General features: G+C 36.4%; 1 protein-coding gene and 1 long non-coding RNA gene across 6 annotated transcripts in view; one reads left to right on the top strand and one right to left on the bottom strand.

The window, feature by feature from the left end:
* LOC109034117 (uncharacterized) overlaps positions 1-11,260 on the top strand; it is a 64,824-nt gene extending 53,564 nt beyond the window's left edge. For all 4 annotated transcript variants that reach the window (XM_072300053.1, XM_072300054.1, XM_072300051.1 and 1 more), the window contains 12 exons: positions 1,968-2,123; positions 3,023-3,130; positions 3,369-3,533; positions 3,930-4,016; positions 4,833-4,887; positions 5,463-5,598; positions 6,248-6,380; positions 7,080-7,192; positions 7,464-7,611; positions 9,081-9,214; positions 10,077-10,170; positions 11,088-11,260. In XM_072300053.1, the coding sequence (XP_072156154.1) occupies positions 1,968-2,123; positions 3,023-3,130; positions 3,369-3,533; positions 3,930-4,016; positions 4,833-4,887; positions 5,463-5,598; positions 6,248-6,380; positions 7,080-7,192; positions 7,464-7,611; positions 9,081-9,214; positions 10,077-10,170; positions 11,088-11,201 (1,443 nt within the window). In that variant the 3' untranslated portion in view covers positions 11,202-11,260. The remainder of the gene's footprint in view (positions 1-1,967; positions 2,124-3,022; positions 3,131-3,368; positions 3,534-3,929; positions 4,017-4,832; positions 4,888-5,462; positions 5,599-6,247; positions 6,381-7,079; positions 7,193-7,463; positions 7,612-9,080; positions 9,215-10,076; positions 10,171-11,087) is intronic.
* LOC109034121 (uncharacterized) overlaps positions 1-13,710 on the bottom strand; it is a 28,542-nt gene that overhangs the window by 7,952 nt on the left and 6,880 nt on the right. Inside the window, exon 3 of one of the 2 annotated variants that reach the window (XR_011899805.1) lies at positions 11,044-11,175. This is a non-coding gene — a long non-coding RNA (uncharacterized lncRNA). Of the gene's footprint in view, positions 1-10,062; positions 11,176-13,710 lie in introns of those variants that run through there. The other variant, XR_002009114.2, reaches the window with a different exon arrangement.

Below are 13,710 nucleotides of genomic sequence, written 5' to 3'. Positions count from 1 at the left end.
TCAAAATTGAGGGGCTTGGAAGACAAGGCGCATAAGTGCAGATTTTATTATTTCGAAAAAAAAACGAGTTTAAAGTTCTGAATTTTACTGGTACCTATAAAGTGCTCCGAATACCTTCAAAATTTACAAATGTTTGTCTCACACCTTCATGAACGTCTTCTGAAATTTTCTGAAAAATTTTGAGCCAAATTGAGGCCAGCAGTGGGCTTACAGTAATGGTAGGTTGCACTTAACCTGCAACCCCTTTAAACAAAAAATGCACTTATCCCATTTGCTGTTTTCACACTCGTCAAATGACTTCCAGACAAAATCGCTCGGTATTCTAATAGACCTTACCTTCAACTACCAAAAACCATGTGCAACTCAATTTTGATCAATGAAATGCTTCTGAGCGCACTATTTTATTTTTATTTTCACCCTTCCTTTTTCACTTGGAAAAACACGTATAGGTGCCATACTATTCCATAGACGTGCCAACCGGTCTGATTTTTATTCACTAAAATTGGATTCTTGAGCTGAGTAATCAAGGAATCGACTTGCTATCACTACCAGTGATACCCAAGGAGTAGATTGAACGGAACAATCTCCAGAAAAACCACCTATACGCGTGTAGGTGGTTATTCCAGCGTATGCCTCAATTGCATTATGATTGGTGCAATTATTGGGTGAAAATTTCAAGTAACTGTAACATGTCTCTGGAATCAGTCATGGCAAATAGCAGTCAAGTTCTCCTGATCGGCTGTTTTTAGCTGTGTTTATATGGATGAGCTTTAGAAAGGAAAATTTTAGGAATAACCTCCTTAACCATATGAGCTCCAGTTCACTTTCGTCAGTCTCTAAATTCAAACTCACTGCTCAAGTGCTAAGCTTCATTTGTTTTGCTTCGAACTCAATTACTTATGTGCGTAACAATAATCCGACCGATTACACTTTACTATTCTGCTTTATTACCCAGGGGTGCAGAAAATGCTTGAGTCTTAAACGGAGTGCCTTGAGGAAATCCATTAGCGCTGATGGAAATTTTTTGTTAAAAAGAATAATTTTTCTTTCCTTATTACAGCAAAAAATGAGAGGAAAACAGGAAAGCCTACTAATTTTTCAAAGTTTTTGTTTCGGCACGTACATCATACTTCTTTAATGACTGAGAAAATTTCGCAACAATGAAGAAATTTTAAGGACAAGATTGCGACTTATTTTTCCTCTGAAGAACTTTCTGCACCTTTGTTATTACTGTGGTTCCAATAATTTAACACTTAATACGTTGTGTAGTATTTTTGCATTAAAATTTGCTGAAAAGAATCACACTATCAAACCTGACTAATCTTAGTGATCAATACTTGTGATATTTGTCGTGTTCACTGGCTATACAGACCTTCCCTAATAATGATGAGGTAGAAGGGGCCCCTAATGAATTCATCAATATATTTGACAAGTCTGCAGCAATTCTTCATCATTTAAGAGGATTGCAAGGCATCAATTAAAATTCATTTAATGAATAAATGAATCTATCTAGGCAGCTGTGTTAAACGTCACACTCATTCAAACTTTACAATAGGATATCGTTGACAAGCTTTTGTTTTTTTTTATAAAATTATATATAGTTTCATGCATAAATTATTCAAGTCAGGTTGGCTCTTCAAAACTCATTCAATGTGTAAAATCATATTATGTTTAATAAAAATGTGTCCATTTTTCGAAAGAAAAGTTTTTTGCCGCTTTTTGATATCCTGTGGCAGATTATCATACTCTGTGGCTACCAAGGTACATGTTAGCGGGCCATGTACCGTACCCCTGAATCAAGCACCAGGAAGCGAAGGATCAGTTATGTTGCCTATCACTCCTCATTATTGTACATCTCATCTCAAAAGAACCGTAATTTTACTCCGAAAATGTTGCTCTCCTCGAGCAGTCTGCTATTAAAATGCGGCAATGTTTTTTTTTCTTTTCACATTTAATTTACTTTACAGTTAGAGGAAGAACGGCTTTTATCAAGTGGTCGAGCCAAAATTCCTGGGCTCAAGACAAAATTAGAATTAGCGTGGTCCAAAGAAAGAGAGGAACAACAAAGGATTCTCCAAGAGACGTCAACCCTAGCTCGTGATCTGAGGCAAACGCTATTTGAAGTAAGTAATCTTTTATCGTGAATTATTTTTAAAGCATTCTTTTTAATCAATTTGTTGCAAAAGTGAAGTAACAGTGTAAAGTACCTCCATTTACTGCTGGAAATATTCGAGGGGTAGTCATTATTATTTGACTATGCACTTCTTCTTCATTAGAAAGGGTACTTCCAGGAGGGGAAAGTACCTGTGCCAATTTCAAACCCTTATAGTAATTCTTTACAAAGTTTTGAAGTATAATATAAAGTTCCTATTTTTTAACTCTGGGGGTTATTCTTCACGTTTTCTATGATTAATGCAATTCTATTGTGACTGAAAAATCATAGTTTGGATAGTTCTTTTTAAGCAAGTTTTTTAAATTATTGTGCATTATTGGCTTGTATTCCTACAAATTCTTTTATTATCACTTCCGTACGCTGACACGCAGCATTTTTTTTTTTCCTATATCGAATTTCTTTATTTTCTTCAATCTTTAGTATTGAAAGATTCTATGCATAGGCATTTGAATCGATTCTTTGTCCTTCTAGTCATCCAAACCAAGTATATATCTCACAGAAGGATCGAGGACATCTGATTCGAATTGTAGATGGTCTGAATAGAGGGGCAACAGTCTAGAATCAGTTTATGTTACTCCAACATTGTCGCGCTGTGAAGACTGAAACCTATCCGAGCTGTTTTTTCTTAGAATTTTAAATCGCTCGGCTTTTATAATAACTTGGGGTGATGCTTGAGGTGTGAGCAAGGCAGCGAGAAGGGAATGTCTCTGTTGGGCGGTGCATTTGACCATGTTTATAGTATGTCAACACTCAGGGTTAAGTGTGCATAGTCCTTCCTAATGCTTAAAATAGTTTTTCAGTTTTTTTGTCTCATATGTTTGGATTGATTTATTCATTTTTCTTTTTCAGATGGAGAGGGAGAGAGATAAAGATCGTCTGGAAGCAAAACGCAAGAATGAACTCCTTCGAAAGACAATGGAAGAAGAACAAGAGGAGAATAAAAGAAAAATTACAGAGGTATGTGGTTATATTTTATTCACGTAGTTAAAATAACTTCTCCAACTCCTTTATTTGATCCTTTCTTTTTGCAACCTTTTTAATGAAAGGTCATTGCTTCCTTTCACAATACTATTGGAGGATTATTTTCCTTTTTTTTATTTTCATCATTTTCCCCTCCCTAATCTCTCAACTCTTCTCATTGAATTAATATTTTAACTTAAAAGATTTTATAAGTTTTGTCAATATTTTTTTACAGTTGCAGTGCGATTTGCTAGAATTGCGAGATGCTCATGCTAAATTAAGGACAACCAATGAAAAGTTAAGGCGTGAAAAAGAAAGATTTGATCAAGAGAAAGAAACCTTACGCAAAATCAAGTCATCATTATTAGAGGATCCCAAACTGTCCAGAATCCTTGACTTGGTAAGTTTTGTGGTCTCTTTCTCTTTCCTAATGCAGGACAATTTCCTTACTTAGGTGTTCTACTGATTGAACATGTAGGAAATTTCTGGTGAGAGTGAATATTATTTCGATGAACACATTTATTTCAGCCCAAAGCTGACTTATTTTCTCATTTTCTGGGTGAGCCATAGAAATCATTTCAAAATTAGGCATGGAAAATTATCTTTCATGAATTTCCAACAAACTAGGATGGATAGATCATAGAAAGCTGCTCTAGGCACTGGAGGAGATCTGCGATCAAATATCAAGAAATTAGTACGTTTTTGGAGAGTATATTGAGAAAATCTAATCTTAACGGTCAGTTCTTCCCCGCATTAAGTTTCCTCTTTTAATGTTTTCATAACTCAATTTTTCCAGTGCAATGAGCTAACAGCCATGATACCAGAACTCACTGGAAAACCAAATACTACAATTGGCCTTGTCACACCGCCGGTCAGGAGGAAGGTACGAACTCATTCACAAACATAAATAAAGAATTTTTTTCCTTCCATTTTATTTTTTTACCGTGGAAGATGAGCATTTCATTGATTTAAAGAAAAACCTTTCTATAAAAGTTTGTAGCTGCTAACTTAGTCCTTTTTTTCTGTCACGGTTAGTTTTGTTATTCGATGCTATCTCATGGCTTGGTTTTTGCTGCTGAGCCATCAGACTTCATCATCATTCCTGACGCATGAGTCGTAACGCACAGTTGTACAGCTGGTGGATAGGCCTTCGAACACAATTTAAGAAGTGGTCCTGCATGAACTACACACACCCCTTAACATTGAAAGCTTTCGATGTTACTTAGATATTTTTCCGGGAAAAATTCAACAAAAATTACCTCTTTACTGTTCATCTACATTTCTCAAAACATTTTTCAAAATTTTCTGTAGGTACTCAAATTCGACCAAGAGAATGAAAGTGGTAATGTGGCTCTCCTGAGCATGCCTGTGAATCTCTTTCAAATAAAGACTTAAAGTTTAAAGCCGAGAGTTTAAAAAATCCAACGGCATAAGTTTTTTTTTTTTTTTTTTTTTTTTTTTTTTTAGCGTTGACAGCTTTGGAAGCAACCTGCGGCCCGATTATTGAAACTGTGTCAGCCCGACACGACAAGACAAAGCCCTATCTTAACCATGCAATATATCGCAATTCGATGTCTTATCGGGCTGGTTTAAATTTCAATAATCGGCCCGCAGTAGGAGACATAACTTTCTGGATGACCCTCGTAAATCCTACTAGATTCTTCCTTAATTGATTATAATTGTTTTTCATTTTTTCCAGGGTCCAAAATCACGTGAATCTTCGCCTTCTCTTGAAAAAGCAGTCAGCAGTCGAGGTATGATTACAAACTTTATTGAGCTTCGGTCCGATTATTGAATCTATGTTAATATGACAAGATGTCTTATTGTGCAGCCTTAAACTTTCAATAATCGGCCGGCTGTTCTTATGATGTCAGTTGTTTTTTTCTTTAGTGACTCTCCCATCAAATATTTTTCACTCAAGACAGCCTAGGGATCATCTTCAAATTTTTGGAGTCGAAATCAATGAATCTATTATTCAATATCTGCAAGGACCGAAGTGATACTTTAGTGGGGTTTCTAATTTGTTCCAGTTTTTTGTTTACTTTTATTTTATTGTATTTTATTTTATTTTATTTATCTTAATTACCATAACATGGATTTAGATGTTAGTTTCCTGAATTTCAAGAACTTAAAGAGAAGAGTCAAAATATATATTAATAAGGCTATTATGAGAGCTTGCTCAATGTATGCTGCCATGAAAATCAAATTTTTGTCATAGAGCAGATTTTAGGAAGAAAGTGGAAAGGTAATTTGTTGCTCACCAAAATCCTGCACCATTGCATTAGTAATGTTCCTATAATCTCTGAAATGGACACTTTCTATTTTTTAGAATCATCCATGGCTCGCGATGATCCAAGGGTTTCACGGATGCAAGTTATAATGCAACAACTATCGGAAATTACTCATGATCTACGAAGATCTCAACGAATGAGTGAAGACGACAAAAGAGCACTTTTCAGTCGAAGGTAACAGTTGATTTGTGTAAAACTGTGATGGAAAAAGTATGCCTAACGTAACTTTCTCATCCAGAATGTTTCGTAATTCTCATATCTTACCAGTTAATTTTCTCTACTCGATTTTGAGTTGTCAAGATTTTTATTGAAAAAGAATTTTATTTTTGTCAAAAGCAGGAATTAATAAAATTAAGATCAATGCCACCTTAGTTGTATTAACATTATAATGTAGCTTCAGTGCTTACAGCATGAAGGAATGCGTAGAAAGAAACAAGGAGTATGCATTTCTTTATTTTCTCGAAATTTTTGTGTCTTCGTAAGTCTTACGAGAACTTGTCAGAGAAATTTACTTTCACTGTCTTTTTTTATGCTCTTTTTTGACCTTTCTGTTTTTTATTCAGAAGGATCTGAAGGCAACTTTTCTGGGAAACTCTATTTTTTTCCCTTAAATGAATCTAATTTAAAATTTATACATGTCAGTGAACTCATGGCCTCTTTAATTTATTTTTGCTTAGCACCCACTGGAGTTTTTTTTCCTTTTATGTGTATCAGTTGATGAAGTTTCTGTTTTGAAAATTCTGAACTATTTTTTGTGAGTGATGTAATTGTGTCATTTGCCTGCCCTCGTACTAACGTTCCTTTTTTATCTGTCAATTTTTAGGTCTGCATCAACTGAGTCAGAAAATCCTACAGAGCCACCTTCCTATCGTAAGGGAGTCCAGAGACGAGGCAGTCTCTACCGCAAAAGTCTCTCTCTGGAACAGACATCTCAGTCTGTAATGGCAGCAAATGAAGTAAGAGTCATCAAAATTATCTCTTCGATTCTATTGACAATATTTCACATGCGAGTAATTCAGGTTTTTACTCTAAACATCTATGTTCTGCCTCCATCTCGCTCAATTTTCACATTCACAAATTTCGCATTCCTATAGACTTTAGAGGGTTAATGCTCTGGGCTGGCAAAGGCACGAAGAACTCTGATCAAGACTTTGGAAAAATATGCACCGACTGTCATATCGACAGTGAAACTACCATAGGTTTTTTGGTTTGCGACGTTACATACTTCCTGTCATACTTTATTTTTTATATGAAAACCTACTCAGCGTCTATTTTTGAAACCATCTGCAACTTTTCTTCCCTGTGTCAAGAAAACTCTGTGAAAACCTCAAGGAATGATATTGATCTGTCCTTTAAAACAAAAATAAAATGGGAACGGAGAATTTTAAACACCGCAGACGATATACATGGTTTGGTAGTTTTTTATTTAGGTATGGATCCTTCTCATGAAAAGTTCTTCAATTCAAAAACTTCAATCAATCTCACCAATAGCTCTAATTCGCCAATGGCGAATACAGTTTTGTGACTTGCAATTGAGACCTCATTCTAGCTCTGTCATGAGGTTTCAATCTTAAACTTTCAGAAAATTTGAATTAATTTCTTACTGCTCACCATAAATCTAAATTTTAAAGTATGCTGAAAAATATTATTCACAGAAAATTTGGAAGATGGAAGATGACAATGGCAGCTATTCCAGCTTTCAGTCTCTGGATGAGGCACCGGAGCCAAAATTCAACATGTACCAACAAATTGATTCCAGTCTTGACAGGTATTATTTGATTTTTCTGATCAATAATAACATAAGTTAACATACTCAGAATGTTTTTTGTAAGAGTCTCTAAGGCCTGAGTTATTTAAAAAAATAGTGTAACTCATGAACCCACCTGGTCTAAGTTTGATTTTGTTTGCTCAAAGGAAATGAGTTTTCCAAAGTGTGCCCGCAATTTCTGTAGTGAATAGATGCTAGGGCAGCATTGCTGGTTTTTGTAATCTATTAATATCTTTCTATTTCTATTTGATTTTTTTTTATTCGTTTGCAGTCGATTGTCTGGTGATTCAACACAGAGTGAAAGGGTAGGAGCTGGCGAGAAGAAGAAAAAGAAAGGAATCCTTGGAAAATTAAGAAAACTAACAAAATCCTCCAGTGTAGATCATGAACCTGAATACGAGTACACGTCTCGAAGTCAGGTAAAACTCTGAGTCAGCAATGTCTGCTTGTTACTTTCCAACCAACATTATGTTAGGGATCTTCTCATTTTAAATCCTAAAATTAATTACTAATCTTGTGAACAGGTATGGAGTGCTTGCGGCAAAATTAAATTGGTGCCTTCTCTTATCTTTGAAGAAGCATGCAATCAAAGAACTTACCCAAAATCGGTCATTTCCAATGTCAGCTCATTGGATCATTGAAATATCCTTGGGTTGATGGAGAATCACTTCTCAAGCCCCAAATATCAAATTTGTTTAAATAGGATAAACATGGTGAGGGGGTCAACATCTCAGTCAAAATTTAGGAGTGATTATTGGCTTTCAGTTGATACTAGTAAAAGTTTCCTGATTTGAATTTTAACTCCTTGTTGCCAGATTGCCGTAGCTCAGATTTCCAATTTTTTACATTTTTGCAGTTGTGTTTGTGGGATCGCACAAAAAAGAAGACAAACATATTTTAATCATATATATAAGCTCAGAGACCTCCTAAATTTGCGTATCTGGTAACGCTTAGTTCCAGCGTTCCACTGGGCCGATTTTCATGATTTTTGCGGTTATCGACAGGTGGTAGTCCCTAGATGAGCCCGCTGTAATCAGAATTTGAAAATAGGTCCCAAATTTTTTTATATTAGAGAAGACTAGAAACCTTAGAAAGGGGGGCAAAATTTGAAATTCCCGCCAATAAACAATGGCGGAATTTCAAATTTAGCGGAAATGAAGTAAGCGGAAAATTTTGAATCTTGGTCTGTTAGTAGGGTAAGTGAATCAAAGGTATGCCTCTTTGCTACACGCTATTAGCGACGAAACTCTCCGTTCCGTTTCGTTTCAGTCTTGGCATGAAATTTGAAATGAATGCCGATTTTTTCATTTGATTCTTATTGGTCAAATTTCTCCCGGCCAGAGAAATATTGGATAAATGAGAGTCAATTATGAAAATCTTTTCATTTTTTTGGTCGCTCTTTTGTCAACGCGGGCTTAAGAGAACGCGAAGCGTCCTCTGGGGGTTGAGCGGCATAGCCCCTAGTAACTTTATACTGTCTAACTTTTAAACAAATATAAGTTCATACTGATTAATATTAATGATCCATCTCAAATTTTAAGACCGAATTCATTTGGCTACGTTATTTTGCACCAGAGATTTGTGCATGCCGTTTTATAGTTTTAACTTCAACCCCCTTCCCTCTCTGTAATTTGATTTAAAAATATTTGTGTGTTTTATTGAACTCCAAAAGTGACTGTCTATCAAACCTGAAAGTATTTTGAGGATCAGGCTGAGGTTGGAAATGGCGTATTTAAGGTACCCAAGGCTCTTTTCCCAAATTTCTCCCTCTTACTTTATATTAAATGGTGACTATTACAAAGGAAACAAATAAGTTATCGGCTTTTGATGCATGTATGATCTCTTTAACAATGTGCTTTTATTACGGTTTTTCATTTTGGGCATTCAGGTTAATCCAGGCTCTGACACCAGTCTAGCATCTCATGGTAACCCTGAGTTAGAATCCCATCAAAACAAAAGGAATTTCAAGAGTCGAATTTCTGATATGTTTAAAAAATCCGGCTCTACCTCTCGAGGAAACAGGTTTGTAATATTTCCTTTGGTTTTAGCAGAGAATTGATTATGAACAAACACGGAACACTGTTTCACCTTTTACATTCTCAAAACACCGAAAGAGAAGTCCTGAGATAAGTGAATTTACGAAATGGCCAGTGGGTCAGTGACATCCATTTTCTGAAATTATGGAGTGAACTATAAGTTACCAGGAATATTTTCTGATTTTTTCAACCCTAAATGGCCAAAAAACTCTGTCATGGAACTGCTGAAAATGAGGCCTGGTCCGAACAATTTTTTTGACAAGCTCTGATGATGTAGCCAGGTGGGGCAAACAGCGTTTGTTGATTGTCTGAACTCAGCTGGAGGCATTGCCTTGCTGCGTCAATTTGACTGTTGGCTTTAATTGGTCGGATTTTGGTTTGGATAGCTTTTTCTTTCCTTAGAAATGCATTTTTGGACTTTTTGATTTTATCACCAAATTTTGCGTTCAAGAGTCAGCACCTCAACTTGCAAAAATTCCTTGTGACTGCTCAATTCAGGTAGTTCAGGTACAGTAGGCATTGATTCCATAAATTTTAGAATGGATCAGACAAAATTATCCAGCCCCTCAGTTACTATCTTATGATTTCAAGTCATAGCAATTTGCTCTGTTTTTTCCCACCTCCTGAAATAATTATTTCAGACCTGGACAGAGAACCAAGAAATGTGTGAAAACTGTGATTGCTGCAAAGTTAGTCCTTCACAAGTCCCAAAGAGAAAAGTTGATGGTTTTAATGGGCTACAGTGTTGTCTGTTTTACTTTTTTGCTCCTTTAGAAAAAATTTAGAATCATTTCAATCCCGGATAGGATCAAATTTTGCTTTATTAAATTTTTTTTTTTTGTTGACAGCATGGAACGAACAATGGGTTTACCTCCAAGTGGCAGCAGTGTTATGTCAGACTCGGCTATGAGACCTCTCACTAGAACTTCTCCTTCTCCCGCGGTAAGTATGTATGTCTCATCAAATGACTAAGTGTTGCAAACCTTTATTCATGGTCCATTCGTGAAAGTAGACAGTATTTGCCTAGGGAAATTGAGAAAAATGCCTGTTCTGGGACACCATGTACATATGTACATGAAATATTGGGTGTGGGTTACACATTGACGGTGAAACTGCAGGAATGTGTATCCTGATTGCGCTGTTTCAAAATCTCTGCTTGTATTTTATTTTATCAAAGGAAAGCAAACCAATGCTATCGCTTGAAATTTTCACAGAATATTCTTCACACAGAGCTGACGAATCAAGGGAGTTTTCTAGAAAAGATGTTGAGCATTTTCCCATTCTTTAAACAAAGGATGACAGAAAACACTGCAACATTGCAAACTGAGGTACTATGTTATGCAGTTTTACTGTTGATATGCAGTACCACTGACTTTCAGAATTCAAGTTTAATATGTCAGATTGTTGGGATTAAGTTATCAAGTAGAAAATTTGAATTTACTAATGCTGCAGTGAATTTATACTGTAGAGTAGAAAGGAAGCTCTAAACATGGGAAGCATTTATCAAGTGGGACGAAATTTCAAAACATGAAATTTCCTGCTCTTTCTTTGAGCTCAATCATCTATTTCTATGACTTACACAAAAAATGCATATCTCAATCGCAGCGTTCATTTACCTTGATGCTTATGTTCTTTGAAGAAAAGTAATCAAAATGGTTTTTTTTGCAACAATATTCGACTTTTTGAACAAGCCAAGAAATTTCACAGAAAATTTTATAAAAAACCAACCTTTAACTCTTGATCCAAACAAACAAAAACAAAACAAGTGCAGACTTACACCTCTGCAGTCTGAGATAAGCATTTTTTGGCGTTTACCTCTGTCATGTTAATTCAATTGATTTTTCCATTTTTTGTTTCAGAGAAGTGATGTAAGTTCATCAAGTGCTTCAAGACCACTGATTGGATCTAATGGAAAACCAATGACGGCTCCTGGGAGTGTGCCTCTTCCTAGGAAAGTGAACAATAAGAAATAAGTCATTTTATACTTTATAAATTTCTGAAGTGTAGATAATAAAAATATTTACAAAAAATACCGTCCCTCTCTTTTTCATTTGGTTTCTTCTCTCTTGGAGTTAAAACTATTCAGAGCACTTCAATGGATCACTGCCTGCCCGCCAAAAGGTGATTGCAAGAGCGTAGTCTCAATACTACTGCCGAAATTAAAGTTGCAAAGTTTTGGCAAAGATATTACTTATAACTTAATTTTTGGAAGTTGCCAAATGGGTATAGACTTGATTTTAATCAAAGTACTAATCCTGTATCCTCAAGCGATCATCCAAAAGTTTATAAGACTTAATTAACATTTAAAGCTAACTCATTATTCAGATTTTAGCTTTGTCTGTCATCATTAGTTAACTCAGGATTCCTGCTCCAAAGAAACCATACCTAAGTAATGGACACATATGAAATTGGAAATCGAAATCAAACTCTTCATTGGGCAAAGGACTAGTAGTTAAAGTAGGTTTCGCAAAAACCCTACCTCATTTGGTTCAGGCACTTTTACTAGTCCAAATAATTCAGCTTACTCCACAAGTTATTACATCATCAATCCCTAGTAGCACACAACAGCAACTTCATGAGGAAACATATTGTAAAATATTGTTGAAAAAGTAGAGAGTAAAACACTTGAACCAGAAAGGTAATATAATGAAGTTTTTTTTTTACAAGAACAAATCCTATACATAACCAGTCCTTTCTGCCCAATTTTTTTAATGAAATTCTGGACCTCTGGAACGATCTGGCACGCATGCTGCCTAAGATCTAATCATCTTGCCACACGTTCCGTATTGATTTAAATATACTTCCCATAGGAGATGGCGTTTGCTGTACATTCTGCAAATGAATAACTTGGTAAAGAAACTGTCCCGAGGAGAACATAGGATCTTGCAGATGGAGTGCCAGCTTGAAGTGAATGAGAATCCTCTTCGGATGCTCCAACGGACTATCGACGGGCTTTTCCACAACAATGTTACACATTAATTAATGGAGCCCATTAATCTTATAAACAACAAGAGTTCTGGAAAAGCATGATGACGTCCTGGATGATCTGATCTATTGTGCTGTGCAGTTGCTCACATCATGAGCTCTTGTTAGCCGTCAAATGAGAAAAGTGTAGTGTTTAGACGCTGCGAGAAAAACACTGTATTTTCCAACTGCAAAATACACTTTTAAGTATGCTGAAGCAAAGAGGATCTCACTGGTCATAACTAAACCATAATTAGACTTCACATAGAAGGCAGACTGAGCGAGCGATCTGAAGAAATCTGCATAGCTGGGGAACAAGACGGCCCCGATGACTTCGGAGACGGAGATACAAAAACCATGAGATTCAGAGCAAGAAAAACTCAAGTCATCACTTTTCTTTTTCTGTTTCCGCTCATGAGCAAAAGGTCGTGCAGTAGAGGGAAAAAAATTGACAACAATCATCGCATTAAGGCTAACTGAGCTATGATTGAAAAAATGCTGTATGTAATATGGTAAGACTTCATCATGAAGATATACACATCACCAATTGGACTACATTTTGCAATTCGGAACTATAATTTCGGGCTCATTCGTAAAAACACTTATGTGCATTGGGAAACTAATGGCACATACGTTGTTTTTAACCCGGGCCGGAATTTATAGTTCCTAATTGCAAAATGCAGTCCAATTTAAGACTCTACTCTGTCGATCCATGAGCGCATAAAAATAGTTTAATGATACCGGAAACTAACTTTTCTTGATAAATTTCACTTGTTTAGAGCAGGGCCGGATTAAGGGGGTGGCCATATGGGTGGCGGCCCATGGCGGCAAATCTAGGGGCGGCAAATTTTGCAATTTTTTTTAATGTAGGTATAAAAAAAATCGGATTCAGAAAAAAAAATTACTAACGAGAAAAGGCTAGGTACAAAATCTCTCATTTCCTGAGAGTATAGTAATTTCTAATTTCGTCGTCTTTCAGTGATACTTACGAGAAGACAGCACCATTGATTACTCGAGTTAAGAGAGAAACAAAACACACAATTTGGCCTGGAACGGCGCGACTTATAGGGAGAAATGATGACGAGGACTTGAGATGAAAAGGAGAAGCCCTCGGCGCGGCAGTCGGCATGTAACACATATTAGCGCCTACAAGACTGCACGAATACTTCACGCATTGCACCTAACGCAGTGCGGTTATTGTGGTCAGCGGGAGACGGATAGCGCCTACAAGAGTGCATGAATACTTCACGCATTGCGCCAAACACAGTGCGGTCAGCGTGAAACGCATAGCGCCTACAAGACTGCGTGAATACTTCACGCATTGCGCCAAACACGGTGCGGTCGGCGCGGCGGCGGAAGTTAAAATCATTTAACCAAATTTTGTGTTTGTTCTTACATAATTTTTTCGTTCATTTCTTATGAATGGAAGGCCTTGTCCAATAGAGATAGGTTTACGAAACTTGACTTTCGCGCAAGTGACAGGGTTGATTTCACGCTTAAGAGTCGATTTCGGGAGTA

This window comes from Bemisia tabaci, chromosome 4 (assembly GCF_918797505.1).
Source record: "Bemisia tabaci chromosome 4, PGI_BMITA_v3".
Taxonomy (NCBI): domain Eukaryota; kingdom Metazoa; phylum Arthropoda; class Insecta; order Hemiptera; family Aleyrodidae; genus Bemisia; species Bemisia tabaci.
Note: the sequence above shows the minus strand (reverse complement) of the source record. Positions and strands in the feature narration are given on the sequence as shown.